The sequence below is a fragment of the Oncorhynchus mykiss genome, unplaced genomic scaffold, assembly GCF_057628025.1.
Source record: "Oncorhynchus mykiss isolate SJ-2025 unplaced genomic scaffold, ASM5762802v1 scaffold101, whole genome shotgun sequence".
Classification (NCBI taxonomy): Eukaryota; Metazoa; Chordata; class Actinopteri; order Salmoniformes; family Salmonidae; genus Oncorhynchus; species Oncorhynchus mykiss.
In genome coordinates this window covers 1861948-1878490 of record NW_028322100.1, presented here as the reverse complement: position 1 = coordinate 1878490, position 16543 = coordinate 1861948, and the positions used below count along the sequence as shown (strand labels likewise).

Genomic DNA, 16543 nt, shown 5'->3' with positions numbered 1-16543 from the left:
AATCCCCGTCGTACAGTAGGCGTTTGCATCATTGAGTCAATGAGATAAAATAATGTTTTATTCCCAGCTGAATATCCCAGTGTATTATCTTCTCCTTTCAGTGGCTTGAGAATATAGAGGTCACCAAAACAGCTTTAGCACAGAAAAGGATGGACATTGAAAGTGAGAAGGTAAATGGCTGATCTATATTTTATTTTTTAACCCTTCTCATTTAGCATGTTGCTCAAGTTGTTTAATATGTTGCTGATGCATGGAAGTACGTGTTAAATGCTTAAAAGTGCATTGGCAACTGGCAATATATTGTAGCCCGACCGACAGTATTTAACAGACATCTTATATGAATGAATGAATTAACAAATGAATGAATGAAGGAAATAATGAATTATCAAATGAATAAATTAATTTAAAAAAAAATATGAATTAAAGAAATTAATGAATGAATGAATAAACAAACAAACAAATGAATGAATAAATAAATGAATTAATGAATGAATTAACAAACAAACAAATGAATGAATGAATGAATGAATGAATGATTTTGTATGAATCTTCAGTTGGAGTTGGCTGGGATGATCAGGTTGTGTGTGTTGTGTGTTATTTGCAGCATGTGTTCAGTAAACAGAAAGGCTATCTGGATGAGGAGTTGGACTACAGGAAACAGTCCATGGCTCAGGCTCACAAGGTGAGACATTTCAAATGGACCCAAATGTTCCAGGGGAAAAAAAAACTTGCCTTTGTAAAACTAACAATCGCGCTCTGGATAAGAACATCCGTGCTTCTACACCTGCGTTGCTTCCTGTTTGGGGGTTTTAGGCTGGGTTCCTGTACAGCACTTTGTGACATCAGCTGATGTAAGAAGGGCTTTATAAATACATTTGATTGATATCTGCTAAATTACTAAAGTGAAAATATACAATGAGTGCACAAAACATTAAGAACACCTTCCTAATATTGAGTTGCATCCCCCTTTTTGTCCTCATGACAGACTCGGTTCATCGGGGCAAGGTGTCAGAAGCCTTCCCCAGGGATGCTGGCCCAATTCTTCCCATAGTTGGCTAGTTGGCTAGATGTCCTTTGGGTCGGTGGACCATTCTTGATACACATGAATAACCCAGCAGCATTGTAGTTCTTGACTCAAACCGGTGCGCCTGGCACCTACTACCATACCCCGTTCAGAGGCACTTAAATCTTTTGTCTTGCTTAAATCAATTGAGACATGGATTGTGTATGGCACACATACATAATCCATGTCTCAATTGTCTCAAGGCTTAAATCCTTGTTTAACCTGTCTCCTCCCCTTCATCTACACTGATTGAAGTCGATTTAACAATTGACATCAATAAGGGATCATAGCTTTCACCTGGATTCACCTGGTCAGTCTGTGTCATGGAAAGAGCAGGTGTTCTTAATGTTTTATACACTCAGTGTATATGTTTTTATAGAAGACATTGAGCCAGTGGATCACATTGTCCACCCACTGACTAGCTGCAGCTGTGCCCTCTTGTGGTCGTAAGGTGTAACACCAATGACCTTGCCACTCTCCTTCTTTCTCTCCCCTCTCTTCCCATCCTTCCATCCCTCTCTCCCCTCCCTCCCTCCCTCCCTCCAGAGGATCTTGGAGCTAGAGGCAATGCTGTTTGATACCCTGCAACAGGATGCGGGGGCCAAGATGTCAGAGATGCTGTCGGACGACGAGAGGGAGACACTGCGTCGGGCGGTGGAGCAGTGGAAGAGAGGGGTCATGATGGAGCTCAGAGAGAGGGACTCACAGATCCTCAGGGAGAGAATGGACATGCTACAGCACTCACAGCAGGTGAGAGGATGGAGCTGGGAGAGGATGGAGCTGGTACTGGTAGATGATGGAGCTGGTACTGGTAGAGGATGGAGCTGGATGAGGATGGAGCTGGTAGAGGATGGAGCTGGTAGAGGATGGAGCTGGTAGAGGATGGAGCTGGTAGAGGACGAAGCAGGTAGAGAATGGAGCTGGTAGAGGATGGAGCTGGTACTGGTAGAGGATGGAGCTCGTAGAGAATGGAGCTGGTACTGGTAGAGGATGGAGCTGGTAGAGGATGGAGCTGGTAGAGGATGGAGCTGGTAGAGGATGGAGCTGGTAGAGGATGGAGCTGGTAGAGGATAGAGCTGGTAGAGGATGGTACTGGTAGAGGATGGAGCTGGTAGAGGATGGAGCTGGTAGAGGATGGAGCTGGTAGAGGATGGAGCTTGTAGAGGATGGAGCTGGTAGAGAATAGAGCTGGTACTGGTAGAGGATGGAGCTGGTAGATGATGGAGCTGGTAGAGAATGGAGCTGTTAGAGGATGGAGCTGGTAGAGGACGAAGCTGGTAGAGGACGAAGCTGGTAGAGGACGAAGCTGGTAGAGGACGGAGCTGGTAGAGGATGGAGCTGGTAGAGGATGGAGCTGGTAGAGGATGGAGCTGGTAGAGGATGGAGCTGGTAGAGGATGGAGCGGGTAGAGGGTGGAGCTGGTAGAGGATGGAGCTGGTACTGGTAGAGGATGGAGCTGGTAGAGGATGGAGCTCGTAGAGAATGGAGCTGGTACTGGTAGAGGATGGAACTGGTAGAGGATGGAACTGGTAGAGGATGGAGCTGGTAGAGGATGGAGCTGGTAGAGGATGGAGCTGGTAGAGAATGGAGCTGGTACTGGTAGAGGATGGAGCTGGTAGAGGATGGAGCTGGTAGAGGATGGAGATGGTAGAGAATGGAGCTGGTAGAGGATCGAGCTGGTAGAGGACGAAGCAGGTAGAGAATAGAGCTGGTAGAGGATGGAGCTGGTACTGGTAGAGGATGGAGCTTGTAGAGAATGGAGCTGGTACTGGTAGAGGATGGAGCTGGTAGAGGATGGAGCTGGTAGAGGATGGAGATGGTAGAGAATGGAGCTGGTAGAGGATGGAGCTCGTAGAGAATGGAGCTGGTACTGGTAGAGGATGGAACTGGTAGAGGATGGAGCTGGTAGAGGATGGAGCTGGTAGAGGATGGAGCTGGTAGAGGATGGAGCTGGTAGAGGATGGAGCTGGTAGAGAATGGAGCTGGTACTGGTAGAGGCTGGAGCTGGTAGAGGATGGAGCTGGTAGAGGATGGAGATGGTAGAGAATGGAGCTGGTAGAGGATCGAGCTGGTAGAGGACGAAGCAGGTAGAGAATGGAGTTGGTAGAGGATGGAGCTGGTACTGGTAGAGGATGGAGCTCGTAGAGAATGGAGCTGGTACTGGTAGAGGATGGAGCTGGTACTGGTAGAGGATGGAGCTGGTAGAGGATGGAGCTTGTAGAGGATGGAGCTTGTAGAGGATGGAGCTGGTAGAGGATGGAGCTGGTAGAGGACGAAGCAGGTAGAGAATGGAGCTGGTAGAGGATGGAGCTCGTAGAGAATGGAGCTGGTACTGGTAGATGATGGAGCTGGTAGAGGATGGTGCTGGTAGAGGATGGAGCTGGTAGAGGATTGAGCTGGTAGAGGATGGAGCTGATCGAGGATGGAGCTGGTAGAGGATGGAGCTGGTACTGATAGAGGATGGAGCTGATAGCGGATGGAGCTGGTAGAGGATGGAGCTGGTACTGGTAGAGGATGGAGCTGGTAGAGGATGGAGCTGGTACTGATAGAGGATGGAGCTAGTAGAGAATGGAGCTGGTAGAGGATGGAGCTGGTGCTGGTAGAGGATGGAGCTGGAGCTGGTAGAGGATGGAGCTGGTAGAGGATGGAGCTGGTAGAGGATGGAGCTGGTAAAGAATGGAGCTGGTAGAGGATGGAGCTGGTAGAGGATGGAGCTGGTAGAGGATGGTGCTGGTACTGATAGAGGATGGTACTGGTACTGATAGAGGATGGTACTGGTAGAGGATGGTACTGGTACTGATAGAGGATGGTACTGGTAGAGGATGGAGCTGGTAGAGGATGGAGCTGGTACAGATAGAGGATGGTACTGGTAGAGGATGGAGCTGGAGCTGGTAGAGGATGGAGCTGGAAGAGGATGGAGCTGGTAGAGGATGGAGCTGGTACTGATAGAGGATGGTACTGGTAGAGGATGGTACTGGCAGAGGAAGGAGCTGGTAGAGGATGGAGCTGGTAGAGGATGGAGCTGGTAGAGGATGGAGCTGGTACTGATAGAGGATGGTACTGGTAGAGGATGGAGCTGGTAGAGAATGGAGCTGGTACTGATAGAGGATGAAGCTGGTAGAGGATGGAGCTGGTACAACACACAGCACGTGAGAGAAGAGACAGCTATCACTGAGTCTATTTAATACCAGTCAGAACAGGGACAATATTGTTATTGTGCCTATCTGCAGTATAACACCTACCTGTCTAAAGGAGGTGAGAGAAAGGACCATTACTCGTGGGTCTTATTCCCCAGGAGATTCTCCTTCCTCAGCTACCCTACAGTCCATTCCCCAGGGAGATTCTCCTTCCTCAGCTACCCTACAGTCCATTCCCCAGGAGATTCTCCTTCCTTAGCTACCCTACAGTCCATTCCCCAGGGAGATTCTCCTTCCTCAGCTACCCTACAGTCCATTCCCCAGGGAGATTCTCCTTCCTCAGCTACCCTACAGTCCATTCCCCAGGGAGATTCTTCTTCCTCAGCTACCCTACAGAACATTCCCCAGGGAGATTCTCCTTCCTCAGCTACCCTACAGAACATTCCCCAGGGAGATTCTCCTTCCTCAGCTACCCTAAAGAACATTCCACAGGGAGATTCTTCTTCCTCAGCTACCCTACAGAACATTCCCCAGGGAGATTCTCCTTCCTCAGCTACCCTATAGAACATTCCCCAGGGAGATTCTCCTTCCTCAGCTACCCTAAAGAACATTCCCCAGGGAGATTCTCCTTCCTCAGCTACCCTACAGTCCATTCCACAGGGAGATTCTTCTTCCTCAGCTACCCTACAGAACATTCCACAGGGAGATTCTTCTTCCTCAGCTACCCTACTGTCCATTCCCCAGGGAGATTCTTCTTCCTCAGCTACCCTACAGTCCATTTCCCAGGGAGATTCTTCTTCCTCAGCTACCCTACAGAACATTCCCCAGGGAGATTCTCCTTCCTCAGCTACCCTACAGAACATTCCACAGGGAAGGGAGATTCTTCTTCCTCAGCTACCCTACAGAACATTCCCCAGGGAGATTCTCCTTCCTCAGCTACCCTACAGAACATTCCCCAGGGAGATTCTCCTTCCTCAGCTACCCTACAGAACATTCCCCAGGGAGATTCTCCTTCCTCAGCTACCCTACAGTCCATTCCACAGGGAGATTCTCCTTCCTCAGCTACCCTACAGTACATACCCCAGGGAGATTCTCCTTCCTCAGCTACCCTACAGTACATACCCCAGGGAGATTCTTCTTCCTCAGCTACCCTACAGCACATTCCCCAGGGAGATTCTTCTTCCTCAGCTACCCTACAGTCCATCCCCCAGGGAGATTCTCCTTCCTCAGCTACCCTACAGTCCATTCCCCAGGGAGATTTTCCTTCCTCAGCTACCCTACAGTCCATTCCCCAGGGAGATTCTCCTTCCTCAGCTACCCTACAGTCCATCCCCCAGGGAGATTCTCCTTCCTCAACTACCCTACTGTTCATTCCCCAGGGAGATTCTCCTTCCTCAGCTACCCTACAGTCCATTCCCCAGGGAGATTCTCCTTCCTCAGCTACCCTACAGAACATTCCCCAGGGAGATTCTTCTTCCTCAGCTACCCTACAGAACATTCCCCAGGGAGATTCTTCTTCCTCAGCTACCCTACAGTCCATTCCCCAGGGAGATTCTCCTTCCTCAGCTACCCTACAGTCCATACCCCAGGGAGATTCTCCTTCCTCAGCTACCCTACAGAACATTCCCCAGGGAGATTCTCCTTCCTCAGCTACCCTACAGCACATTCCCCAGGGAGATTCTCCTTCCTCAGCTACCCTACAGAACATTCCCCAGGGAGATTCTCCTTCCTCAGCTACCCTACAGTCCATTCCCCAGGGAGATTCTCCTTCCTCAGCTACCCTACAGTCCATTCCCCAGGGAGATTCTTCTTCCTCAGCTACCCTACAGTCCATACCCCAGGGAGATTCTCCTTCCTCAGCTACCCTACAGAACATTCCCCGCGGAGATTCTCCTTCCTCAGCTACCCTACAGTCCATCCCCCAGGGAGATTCTCCTTCCTCAACTACCCTACAGTCCATTCCCCAGGGAGATTCTCCTTCCTCAGCTACCCTACAGTCCATCCCCCAGGGAGATTCTCCTTCCTCAGCTACCATACAGTCCATACCCTAGGGAGATTCTCCTTCCTCAGCTACCCTACAGTCCATTCCCCAGGGAGATTCTCCTTCCTCAGCTACCCTACAGTCCATTCCCCAGGCAGATTCTCCTTCCTCGGCTACAGTATAGCAATGTTAAACATTTCTCTAATCTGATTTGACTTGTTCTCCACCTTGTTGTTCCTCCTGTTTTTCATGTCCAGAGAATCAAAGAGCTGGAGGAATGGATAGCAGCTCAGAAAAGACAGATAAAGGAACTAGAAGAAAAGGTACATCCGGGTCAAATGGTCCCTTTTGAAGCCAGTGACACTGTGTTGTATCGTTCAAATTTATTTAGATGGAATCTGACTTGGAGTATAAATGCTACAAATTGCTGTTTTTTTTCCTCTGTCTGGCAAAAAAAAATAAAAATGACTCCTTTCTCTCCATTCTCTTCTTTTCAATTCGTTCAGTTTTTATTTTTATTTTTGTTTTTTTCTTTAGCCTTCATTCTTTGGTCATAGTTCTCCAGGGAAGCCAGAGCAAGTATGTATTTTACAACAAAAAAAAAACACATCTAAATGTCTGTTTTATTTCGCTATTCTAATAATAAATTAGGCTATATACTGTGCATGATATCATATTTTCCTTTCAGTTCACAGGTTTCCAGATTGTCTTGTACATTGTGTTCAAGAGGACAGGATTTGGAATCCAAGATGGCTCCCAGTGTCCTGAAAGTCTTTTCGGAGACTTCTTCACACGAGAAACCAGTCAACTATGCTGCAACACTGACTTTAGATAGAATTCTATCACCATGTTTTTTTTTTTTTAAGGACAAAAAAAACATTTTTATTTTTTACTTCAGTAACCTTTTTAAACCTGACTGCTGTCCCTCGTTAGTGATGATGATGATGATGACGTCTCGATGGAACACCCTATGGAAGAGTTCCTCTCTATGGATGAAGACTTCAGTGGAATTGAAGAACTCTTAATAAAGGGGAGTGTTTTGTGTCTTCTTTTCCCTGCTGAGCAGGTGGTGCTCTGGTCGCTTCCCTTTGGAAGCATGAAGAAGAAGAAGAAGAAGAGTTTGATTGATTGATTGAAAAACGAACTGTAGTGAAGTCAGGCGGTACTCCTGCTCGGGGCTTGAACCTGGATCTTTTCTGTTCAACCCAACACTTTAGCCAAGAGATCCAAAACCTCTTGACGAGGTCACTAGGTGTTGGGTTATGTTAAACGACGGTGAACTGAGACATTTTTACCTCAGCTCTTAACATTCACACACACTCCACTGAAGCTGGGCATTTCCTAAAATGGACACCATACCACTGTTTACACTATCTGACCACGCTGTTATTACACTCACGGGGAGCTAGTCACAGAAAGAGAGCCCATCCCCGAACTTTAAAATGGTGAAAGCCTTCAGCGATGCTGCCCATACTTAAAACTGGCTTTGTGGCCAGTGTGCCCTCTATCTATCTCTATGGCCTCAGCCCTTCCCCTGTCTAGTCCAGACATGCTGTGGGACTCATTAACTCCTCAAATCTCAGTGTTTGAAATGAAACCAGAAGCCAAACTGTTGGTATTATTAGACATCATGTATTTTTGAATGTATGAAAAAAGGCAAAGATTTAAAACGACATTTCTCAACAGAGGAATAAATAAAATGCTAATTTAGATATAATTTTTTTGTTGATGAAGAATGAAGGAGCTTTCAATGATTTTAGAATTTTTCATTTGATCAGATTTATGTAAATCTGATCTTCCCCCTTGGTGCTTGGGAGAGAGTGGGTTTGTTTCAGATGGGGATCTTGGTTAGTTCTGTTATGTCCTGATGGAGAGGGTGGGTTAGTTCTGTTATGTCCTGATGGAGAGGGTGGGTTAGTTCTGTTATGTCCTGATGCAGAGGGTGGGTTAGTTCTGTTATGTCCTGATGGAGAGGGTGGGTTAGTTCTGTTATGTCCTGATGGAGAAGGTGTGTTTGTTTTAGATACGGGACCTTGGTTAGTTCTGTTATGTCCTGATGGAGAAGGTGTGTTTGTTTTAGATACGGGACCTTGGTTAGTTCTGTTATGTCCTGATGGAGAGGGTGTGTTTGTTTTAGATAGGGGACCTTGGTTAGTTCTGTTATGTCCTGATGGAGAAGGTGTGTTTGTTTTAGATACGGGACCTTGGTTAGTTCTGTTATGTCCTGATGGAGAGGGTGTGTTTGTTTTAGATAGGGGACCTTGGTTAGTTCTGTTATGTCCTGATGGAGAGGGTGGGTTAGTTCTGTTATGTCCTGATGGAGAGGGTGTGTTTGTTTCAGATGGGGATCTTGGTTAGTTCTGTTATGTCCTGATGGAGAGGGTGGGTTAGTTCTGTTATGTCCTGATGGAGAGGGTGGGTTAGTTCTGTTATGTCCTGATGGAGAGGGTGGGTTAGTTCTGTTATGTCCTGGTGGAGAGGGTGGGTTAGTTCTGTTATGTCCTGATGGAGAGGGTGTGTTTGTTTTAGATAGGGGACCTTGGTTAGTTCTGTTATGTCCTGATGGAGACAAATACCTCCCATTGAGTCTTCATGACTCCATGTTAAAGCAGATTGTGTATGAAAGATGTATTTTATGCATTATGTTGCCATTAAATGGGATCAAGCCCCGTTTTTATGGACTACTGCACCTTCATAACCAAGCACACACACACACCCACAGGAACACAAAGCACACACACACACACACATACACACACACAGACACACACACCCACAGGAACACAATGCACGCACGCACACACACACACACACACACACACACAGACACACACACCCACAGGAACACAATGCACGCACGCACACACACACACAGACACACACACACACACACACAAAGCACACACGCACGCACACACACACACACACACACACACACACACAGAGGAACACAACGCACGCACCCACACGCACTCACACACAGAAGACTTGAAATGATAAACGCTGGACGTCACCAGCCATATCTGAATACTAGGATAGATGACATCACTTCTGAAACCAAATAAGGAAAAGTCTCCACCCCAAACAGAGGCACAGGTAAGAATCATATTATATGAATGCTTTATGACACATCTAAAAATGTATTATTATTATCAACCAATGTTGACTATTGTTTTATCTTTTGATATATATATTTTTTATATATATATATATATATATGCAAGTGTTATTGGTTGGTTGATTAAAGTTGAATGTGTAAAGTGAATTGAGGCTCAGTTGTCTGTGCAGAATTCCAACAGCAGAGGGCGCTACACCACAGAAAAGGTTTGCCATAGACGTGGATGCTTCAATGCGTTTGTATGTGTTCCCAATAGGAATAGACTATGTGGCCTTCAGCGCTCTACTCTGGATCGTTCCAATCTGGTTTGCTAAGGGTGAGCTAAATGTACGGCTGAACCTTCAAATACCTGAAATACTGGATATTTAAGCACAAAAGCGTAAAAAATTATCCATGCCGCTCTTGGATATGATTATTAGAAGGATGTAAAGTTCAATCCAAAACCATACACAAAAGGGGATTCATTTTGGATCGTTCTACGGTTGTAGAAAAGCAGAAGCTTCAAGCTGGAATCCTTAATGGTGAAACTGCGATATGACGTCATTGCAAAACGCATCAGAACAGCAGAAAATGTGCTGATTATTATTTATTTTTTTTACCATGTTGCGCCATGCTCCTCCCCTCCGCTTCATCAACGAAACAAAAACAATAACGACAGCGGTGGGGCGGACAGTGGTGCTGTTTCTCCTAGTGTAGATTCCTTATTTAACAGTGGTGCTGTTTCTCCTAGTGTAGATTCCTTATTTAACAGTGGTGCTGTTTCCCCTAGTGTAGATTCCATCTGTAACAGTGGTGCTGTTTCCCCTAGTGTAGATTCCATGTTTAAGTGGTGCTGTTTCTCCTAGTGTAGATTCCTTATTTAACAGTGGTGCTGTTTCTCCTAGTGTAGATTCCTAATTTAACAGTGGTGCTGTTTCTCCTAGTGTAGATTCCATGTTTAAGTGGTGCTGTTTCCCCTAGTGTAGATTCCTTATTTAACAGTGGTGCTGTTTCCCCTAGTGTAGATTCCTTATTTAACAGTGGTGCTGTTTCCCCTAGCGTAGATTCCTTATTTAACAGTGGTGCTGTTTCTCCTAGTGTAGATTCCTTATTTAACAGTGGTGCTGTTTCCCCTAGTGTAGATTCCTTATTTAACAGTGGTGTTGTTTCTCCTAGTGTAGATTCCTAATTTAACAGTGGTGCTGTTTCCCCTAGTGTAGATTCCTTATTTAACAGTGGTGCTGTTTCCCCTAGTGTAGATTCCTTATTTAACAGTGGTGCTGTTTCTCCTAGTGTAGATTCCTAATTTAACAGTGGTGCTGTTTCTCCTAGTGTAGATTCCATGTTTAAGTGGTGCTGTTTCTCCTAGTGTAGATTCCATGTGTAACAGTGGTGCTGTTTCCCCTAGTGTAGATTCCTAATTTAACAGTGGTGCTGTTTCCCCTAGTGTAGATTCCTTATTTAACAGTGGTGCTGTTTCTCCTAGTGTAGATTCCATGTGTAACAGTGGTGCTGTTTCCCCTAGTGTAGATTCCTAATTTAACAGTGGTGCTGTTTCCCCTAGTGTAGATTCCTTATTTAACAGTGGTGCTGTTTCTCCTAGTGTAGATTCCATGTTTAAGTGGTGCTGTTTCTCCTAGTGTAGATTCCATGTGTAACAGTGGTGCTGTTTCCCCTAGTGTAGATTCCTAATTTAACAGTGGTGCTGTTTCTCCTAGTGTAGATTCCATGTGTAACAGTGGTGCTGTTTCCCCTAGTGTAGATTCCTAATTTAACAGTGGTGCTGTTTCTCCTAGTGTAGATTCCATGTTTAAGTGGTGCTGTTTCTCCTAGTGTAGATTCCATGTGTAACAGTGGTGCTGTTTCCCCTAGTGTAGATTCCTTATTTAACAGTGGTGCTGTTTCCCCTAGTGTAGATTCCTTATTTAACAGTGGTGCTGTTTCCCCTAGTGTAGATTCCATGTGTAACAGTGGTGCTGTTTCCCCTAGTGTAGATTCCATGTTTAAGTGGTGCTGTTTCCACTAGTGTAGATTCCATGTGTAACAGTGGTGCTGTTTCTCCTAGTGTAGATTCCATCTGTAACAGTGGTGCTGTTTCCACTAGTGTAGATTCCATGTGTAACAGTGGTGCTGTTTCTCCTAGTGTAGATTCCATCTGTAACAGTGGTGCTGTTTCTCCTAGTGTAGATTCCATGTGTAACAGTGGTACTGTTTCTCCTAGTGTAGATTCCATGTTGAACAGTGGAGCTGTTTCCCCTAGTGTAGATTCCATGTTTACCAGTGGTGCTGTTTCTCCTAGTGTAGATTCCTTATTTAACAGTGGTGCTGTTTCTCCTAGTGTAGATTATATGTTGAACAGTGGAGCTGTTTCCCCTAGTGTAGATTCCATGTTTAAGTGGTGCTGTTTCCCCTAGTGTAGATTCCATGTTTAACAGTGGTGCTGTTTCTCCTAGTGTAGATTCCATGTTTACCAGTGGTGCTGTTTCCCCTAGTGTAGATTCCATGTGTAAGTGGTGCTGTTTCTCCTAGTGTAGATTCCATGTTTAAGTGGTGCTGTTTCCCCTAGTGTAGATTCCTTATTTAACAGTGGTGCTGTTTCCCCTAGTGTAGATTCCATGTTTAACAGTGGTGCTGTTTCCCCTAGTGTAGATTCCATGTTTAAGTGGTGCTGTTTCCCCTAGTGTAGATTCCATGTTTAAGTGGTGCTGTTTCTCCTAGTGTAGATTCCATGTTTACCAGTGGTGCTGTTTCCCCTAGTGTAGATTCCATGTTTAAGTGGTGCTGTTTCTCCTAGTGTAGATTCCATGTTTAACAGTGGTGTTGTTTCCCCTAGTGTAGATTCCATGTTTAAGTGGTGATGTTTCCCCTAGTGTAGATTCCATGTTTAAGTGGTGTTTTTTCCCCTAGTGTAGATGCCATGTGTAACAGTGGTGCTGTTTCTCCTAGTGTAGATTCCATGTTTAACAGTGGTGCTGTTTCCCCTAGTGTAGATTCCTTATTTAACAGTGGTGCTGTTTCCCCTAGTGTAGATTCCTTATTTAACAGTGGTGCTGCTTCCCCTAGTGTAGATTCCATGTTTAAGTGGTGCTGTTTCCCCTAGTGTAGATTCAATGTTTAAGTGGTGCTGTTTCCCCTAGTGTAGATTCCATGTTTATGTGGTGCTGTTTCTCCTAGTGTAGATTCCATGTTTAAGTGGTGTTGTTTCCCCTAGTGTAGATTCCATGTTTAAGTGGTGCTGTTTCCCCTAGTGTAGATTCCTTATTTAACAGTGGTGCTGTTTCCCCTAGTGTAGATTCCTTATTTAACAGTGGTGCTGTTTCCCCTAGCGTAGATTCCTTATTTAACAGTGGTGCTGTTTCTCCTAGTGTAGATTCCTTATTTAACAGTGGTGCTGTTTCCCCTAGTGTAGATTCCTTATTTAACAGTGGTGCTGTTTCTCCTAGTGTAGATTCCTAATTTAACAGTGGTGCTGTTTCCCCTAGTGTAGATTCCTTATTTAACAGTGGTGCTGTTTCTCCTAGTGTAGATTCCTAATTTAACAGTGGTGCTGTTTCTCCTAGTGTAGATTCCATGTTTAAGTGGTGCTGTTTCTCCTAGTGTAGATTCCATGTGTAACAGTGGTGCTGTTTCCCCTAGTGTAGATTCCTAATTTAACAGTGGTGCTGTTTCCCCTAGTGTAGATTCCTTATTTAACAGTGGTGCTGTTTCTCCTAGTGTAGATTCCATGTGTAACAGTGGTGCTGTTTCCCCTAGTGTAGATTCCTAATTTAACAGTGGTGCTGTTTCCCCTAGTGTAGATTCCTTATTTAACAGTGGTGCTGTTTCTCCTAGTGTAGATTCCATGTTTAAGTGGTGCTGTTTCTCCTAGTGTAGATTCCATGTGTAACAGTGGTGCTGTTTCCCCTAGTGTAGATTCCTAATTTAACAGTGGTGCTGTTTCTCCTAGTGTAGATTCCATGTGTAACAGTGGTGCTGTTTCCCCTAGTGTAGATTCCTAATTTAACAGTGGTGCTGTTTCTCCTAGTGTAGATTCCATGTTTAAGTGGTGCTGTTTCTCCTAGTGTAGATTCCATGTGTAACAGTGGTGCTGTTTCCCCTAGTGTAGATTCCTTATTTAACAGTGGTGCTGTTTCCCCTAGTGTAGATTCCTTATTTAACAGTGGTGCTGTTTCCCCTAGTGTAGATTCCATGTGTAACAGTGGTGCTGTTTCCCCTAGTGTAGATTCCATGTTTAAGTGGTGCTGTTTCTCCTAGTGTAGATTCCATGTGTAACAGTGGTGCTGTTTCCCCTAGTGTAGATTCCATGTTTAAGTGGTGCTGTTTCCACTAGTGTAGATTCCATGTGTAACAGTGGTGCTGTTTCTCCTAGTGTAGATTCCATCTGTAACAGTGGTGCTGTTTCTCCTAGTGTAGATTCCATGTGTAACAGTGGTACTGTTTCTCCTAGTGTAGATTCCATGTTGAACAGTGGAGCTGTTTCCCCTAGTGTAGATTCCATGTTTACCAGTGGTGCTGTTTCTCCTAGTGTAGATTCCTTATTTAACAGTGGTGCTGTTTCTCCTAGTGTAGATTATATGTTGAACAGTGGAGCTGTTTCCCCTAGTGTAGATTCCATGTTTAAGTGGTGCTGTTTCCCCTAGTGTAGATTCCATGTTTAACAGTGGTGCTGTTTCTCCTAGTGTAGATTCCATGTTTACCAGTGGTGCTGTTTCCCCTAGTGTAGATTCCATGTGTAAGTGGTGCTGTTTCTCCTAGTGTAGATTCCATTTTTAAGTGGTGCTGTTTCCCCTAGTGTAGATTCCTTATTTAACAGTGGTGCTGTTTCCCCTAGTGTAGATTCCATGTTTAACAGTGGTGCTGTTTCCCCTAGTGTAGATTCCATGTTTAAGTGGTGCTGTTTCCCCTAGTGTAGATTCCATGTTTAAGTGGTGCTGTTTCTCCTAGTGTAGATTCCATGTTTACCAGTGGTGCTGTTTCCCCTAGTGTAGATTCCATGTTTAAGTGGTGCTGTTTCTCCTAGTGTAGATTCCATGTGTAACAGTGGTGTTGTTTCCCCTAGTGTAGATTCCATGTTTAAGTGGTGCTGTTTCTCCTAGTGTAGATTCCATGTTTACCAGTGGTGCTGTTTCCCCTAGTGTAGATTCCATGTTTAAGTGGTGCTGTTTCTCCTAGTGTAGATTCCATGTTTAACAGTGGTGTTGTTTCCCCTAGTGTAGATTCCATGTTTAAGTGGTGCTGTTTCTCCTAGTGTAGATGCCATGTGTAACAGTGGTGCTGTTTCTCCTAGTGTAGATTCCATGTTTAACAGTGGTGCTGTTTCCCCTAGTGTAGATTCCTTATTTAACAGTGGTGCTGTTTCCCCTAGTGTAGATTCCTTATTTAACAGTGGTGCTGCTTCCCCTAGTGTAGATTCCATGTTTAAGTGGTGCTGTTTCCCCTAGTGTAGATTCAATGTTTAAGTGGTGCTGTTTCCCCTAGTGTAGATTCCATGTTTATGTGGTGCTGTTTCTCCTAGTGTAGATTCCATGTTTAAGTGGTGTTGTTTCCCCTAGTGTAGATTCCATGTTTAAGTGGTGTTGTTTCCCCTAGTGTAGATTCCATGTTTAAGTGGTGATGTTTCTCCTAGTGTAGATTCCATGTGTAACAGTGGTGCTGTTTCCCCTAGCGTAGATTCCATGTTTAAGTGGTGCTGTTTCCCCTAGTGTAGATTCCATGTTTAAGTGGTGCTGTTTCCCCTAGTGTAGATTCCATGTTTAACAGTGGTGCTGTTTCCCCTAGCGTAGATTCCATGTTTAAGTGGTGCTGTTTCCCCTAGTGTAGATTCCATCTGTAACAGTGGTGCTGTTTCTCCTAGTGTAGATTCCATGTGTAACAGTGGTGCTGTTTCTCCTAGTGTAGATTCCATGTTTAAGTGGTGCTGTTTCCACTAGTGTAGATTCCATGTTTAAGTGGTGCTGTTTCTCCTAGTGTAGATTCCATGTTTAAGTGGTGCAGTTTCCACTAGTGTAGATTCCATGTTTAAGTGGTGCTGTTTCCCCTAGTGTAGATTCCATGTTTAAGTGGTGCTGTTTCTCCTAGTGTAGATTCCATGTTTAAGTGGTGCTGTTTCCCCTAGTGTAGATTCCATGTGTAACAGTGGTGCTGTTTCCCCTAGTGTAGATTCCATGTTTAAGTGGTGCTGTTTCCACTAGTGTAAATTCCATGTTTAAGTGGTGCTGTTTCTCCTAGTGTAGATTCCTTATATAACAGTGGTGCTGTTTCTCCTAGTGTAGATTCCATGTTTAAGTGGTGCTGTTTCCACTAGTGTAGATTCCATGTGTAACAGTGGTGCTGTTTCCCCTAGTGTAGATTCCATGTTTAAGTGGTGCTGTTTCTCCTAGTGTAGATTCCATGTTTAAGTGGTGCTGTTTCCACTAGTGTAGATTCCATGTGTAACAGTGGTGCTGTTTCCCCTACTGTAGATTCCATGTTTAAGTGATGCTGTTTCTCCTAGTGTAGATTGCATCTCTATACCCTGATGAAGACAGCTTGTCTGGTGAAACGTTGGATATCAGGTTATTAAATTATTACATCTGAGATCCTAAAGTGTGCGGCTCTCCATTTAATTTTTCAACAGATTCCATCTTTAATAACAGGCAGTTTGCGGCATAGTGGGATGGAATCCACAGTCCTAACACAGTATGACCTATGTGAGAGAATCCACAGTCCTAACACAATAAGACCTCTAATAGGAGAGAATCCACAGTCCTAACACAGTATGACATCTAATATGAGAGAATCCACCACCCTAACACAGTATGACCTATGTGAGAGAATCCACAGTCCTAACACAATAAGACCTCTAATAGGAGAGAATCCACAGTCCTAACACAGTATGACATCTAATATAAGAGAATCCACCACCCTAACACAGTATGACCTATGTGAGAGAATCCACAGTCCTAACACAATAAGACCTCTAATAGGAGAGAATCCACAGTCCTAACACAGTATGACATCTAATATGAGAGAATCCACCACCCTAACACAGTATGACCTATGTGAGAGAATCCACAGTCCTAACACAGTATGACATCTAATATAAGAGAATCCACCACCCTAACACAGTATGACCTATGTGAGAGAATCCACAGTCCTAACACAATATGACCTCTAATAGGAGAGAATCCACAGTCCTAACACAGTATGACATCTAATAGGAGAGAATCCACAGCCCTAACACAGTATGACCTCTGTGAGAGAATCCACAGCCCTAACACAGTATG

General features: G+C 44.7%; 1 protein-coding gene across 6 annotated transcripts in view; it reads left to right on the top strand.

The window, feature by feature from the left end:
- LOC110516041 (Janus kinase and microtubule interacting protein 3) overlaps positions 1 to 8853 on the top strand; it is an 89589-nt gene extending 80736 nt beyond the window's left edge. For 3 of the 6 annotated variants that reach the window (XM_090228812.1, XM_090228811.1, XM_090228808.1), the window contains 6 exons: positions 102 to 170; positions 605 to 682; positions 1610 to 1813; positions 6439 to 6504; positions 6688 to 6760; positions 6870 to 8853. In XM_090228812.1, the coding sequence (XP_090084938.1) occupies positions 102 to 170; positions 605 to 682; positions 1610 to 1813; positions 6439 to 6504; positions 6688 to 6738 (468 nt within the window). In that variant the 3' untranslated portion in view covers positions 6739 to 6760; positions 6870 to 8853. The remainder of the gene's footprint in view (positions 1 to 101; positions 171 to 604; positions 683 to 1609; positions 1814 to 6438; positions 6505 to 6687; positions 6761 to 6869) is intronic. The other 3 variants (XM_090228810.1, XM_090228807.1, XM_090228809.1) reach the window with 2 other exon arrangements.
- Positions 8854 to 16543: the final 7690 nt, after the last annotated feature.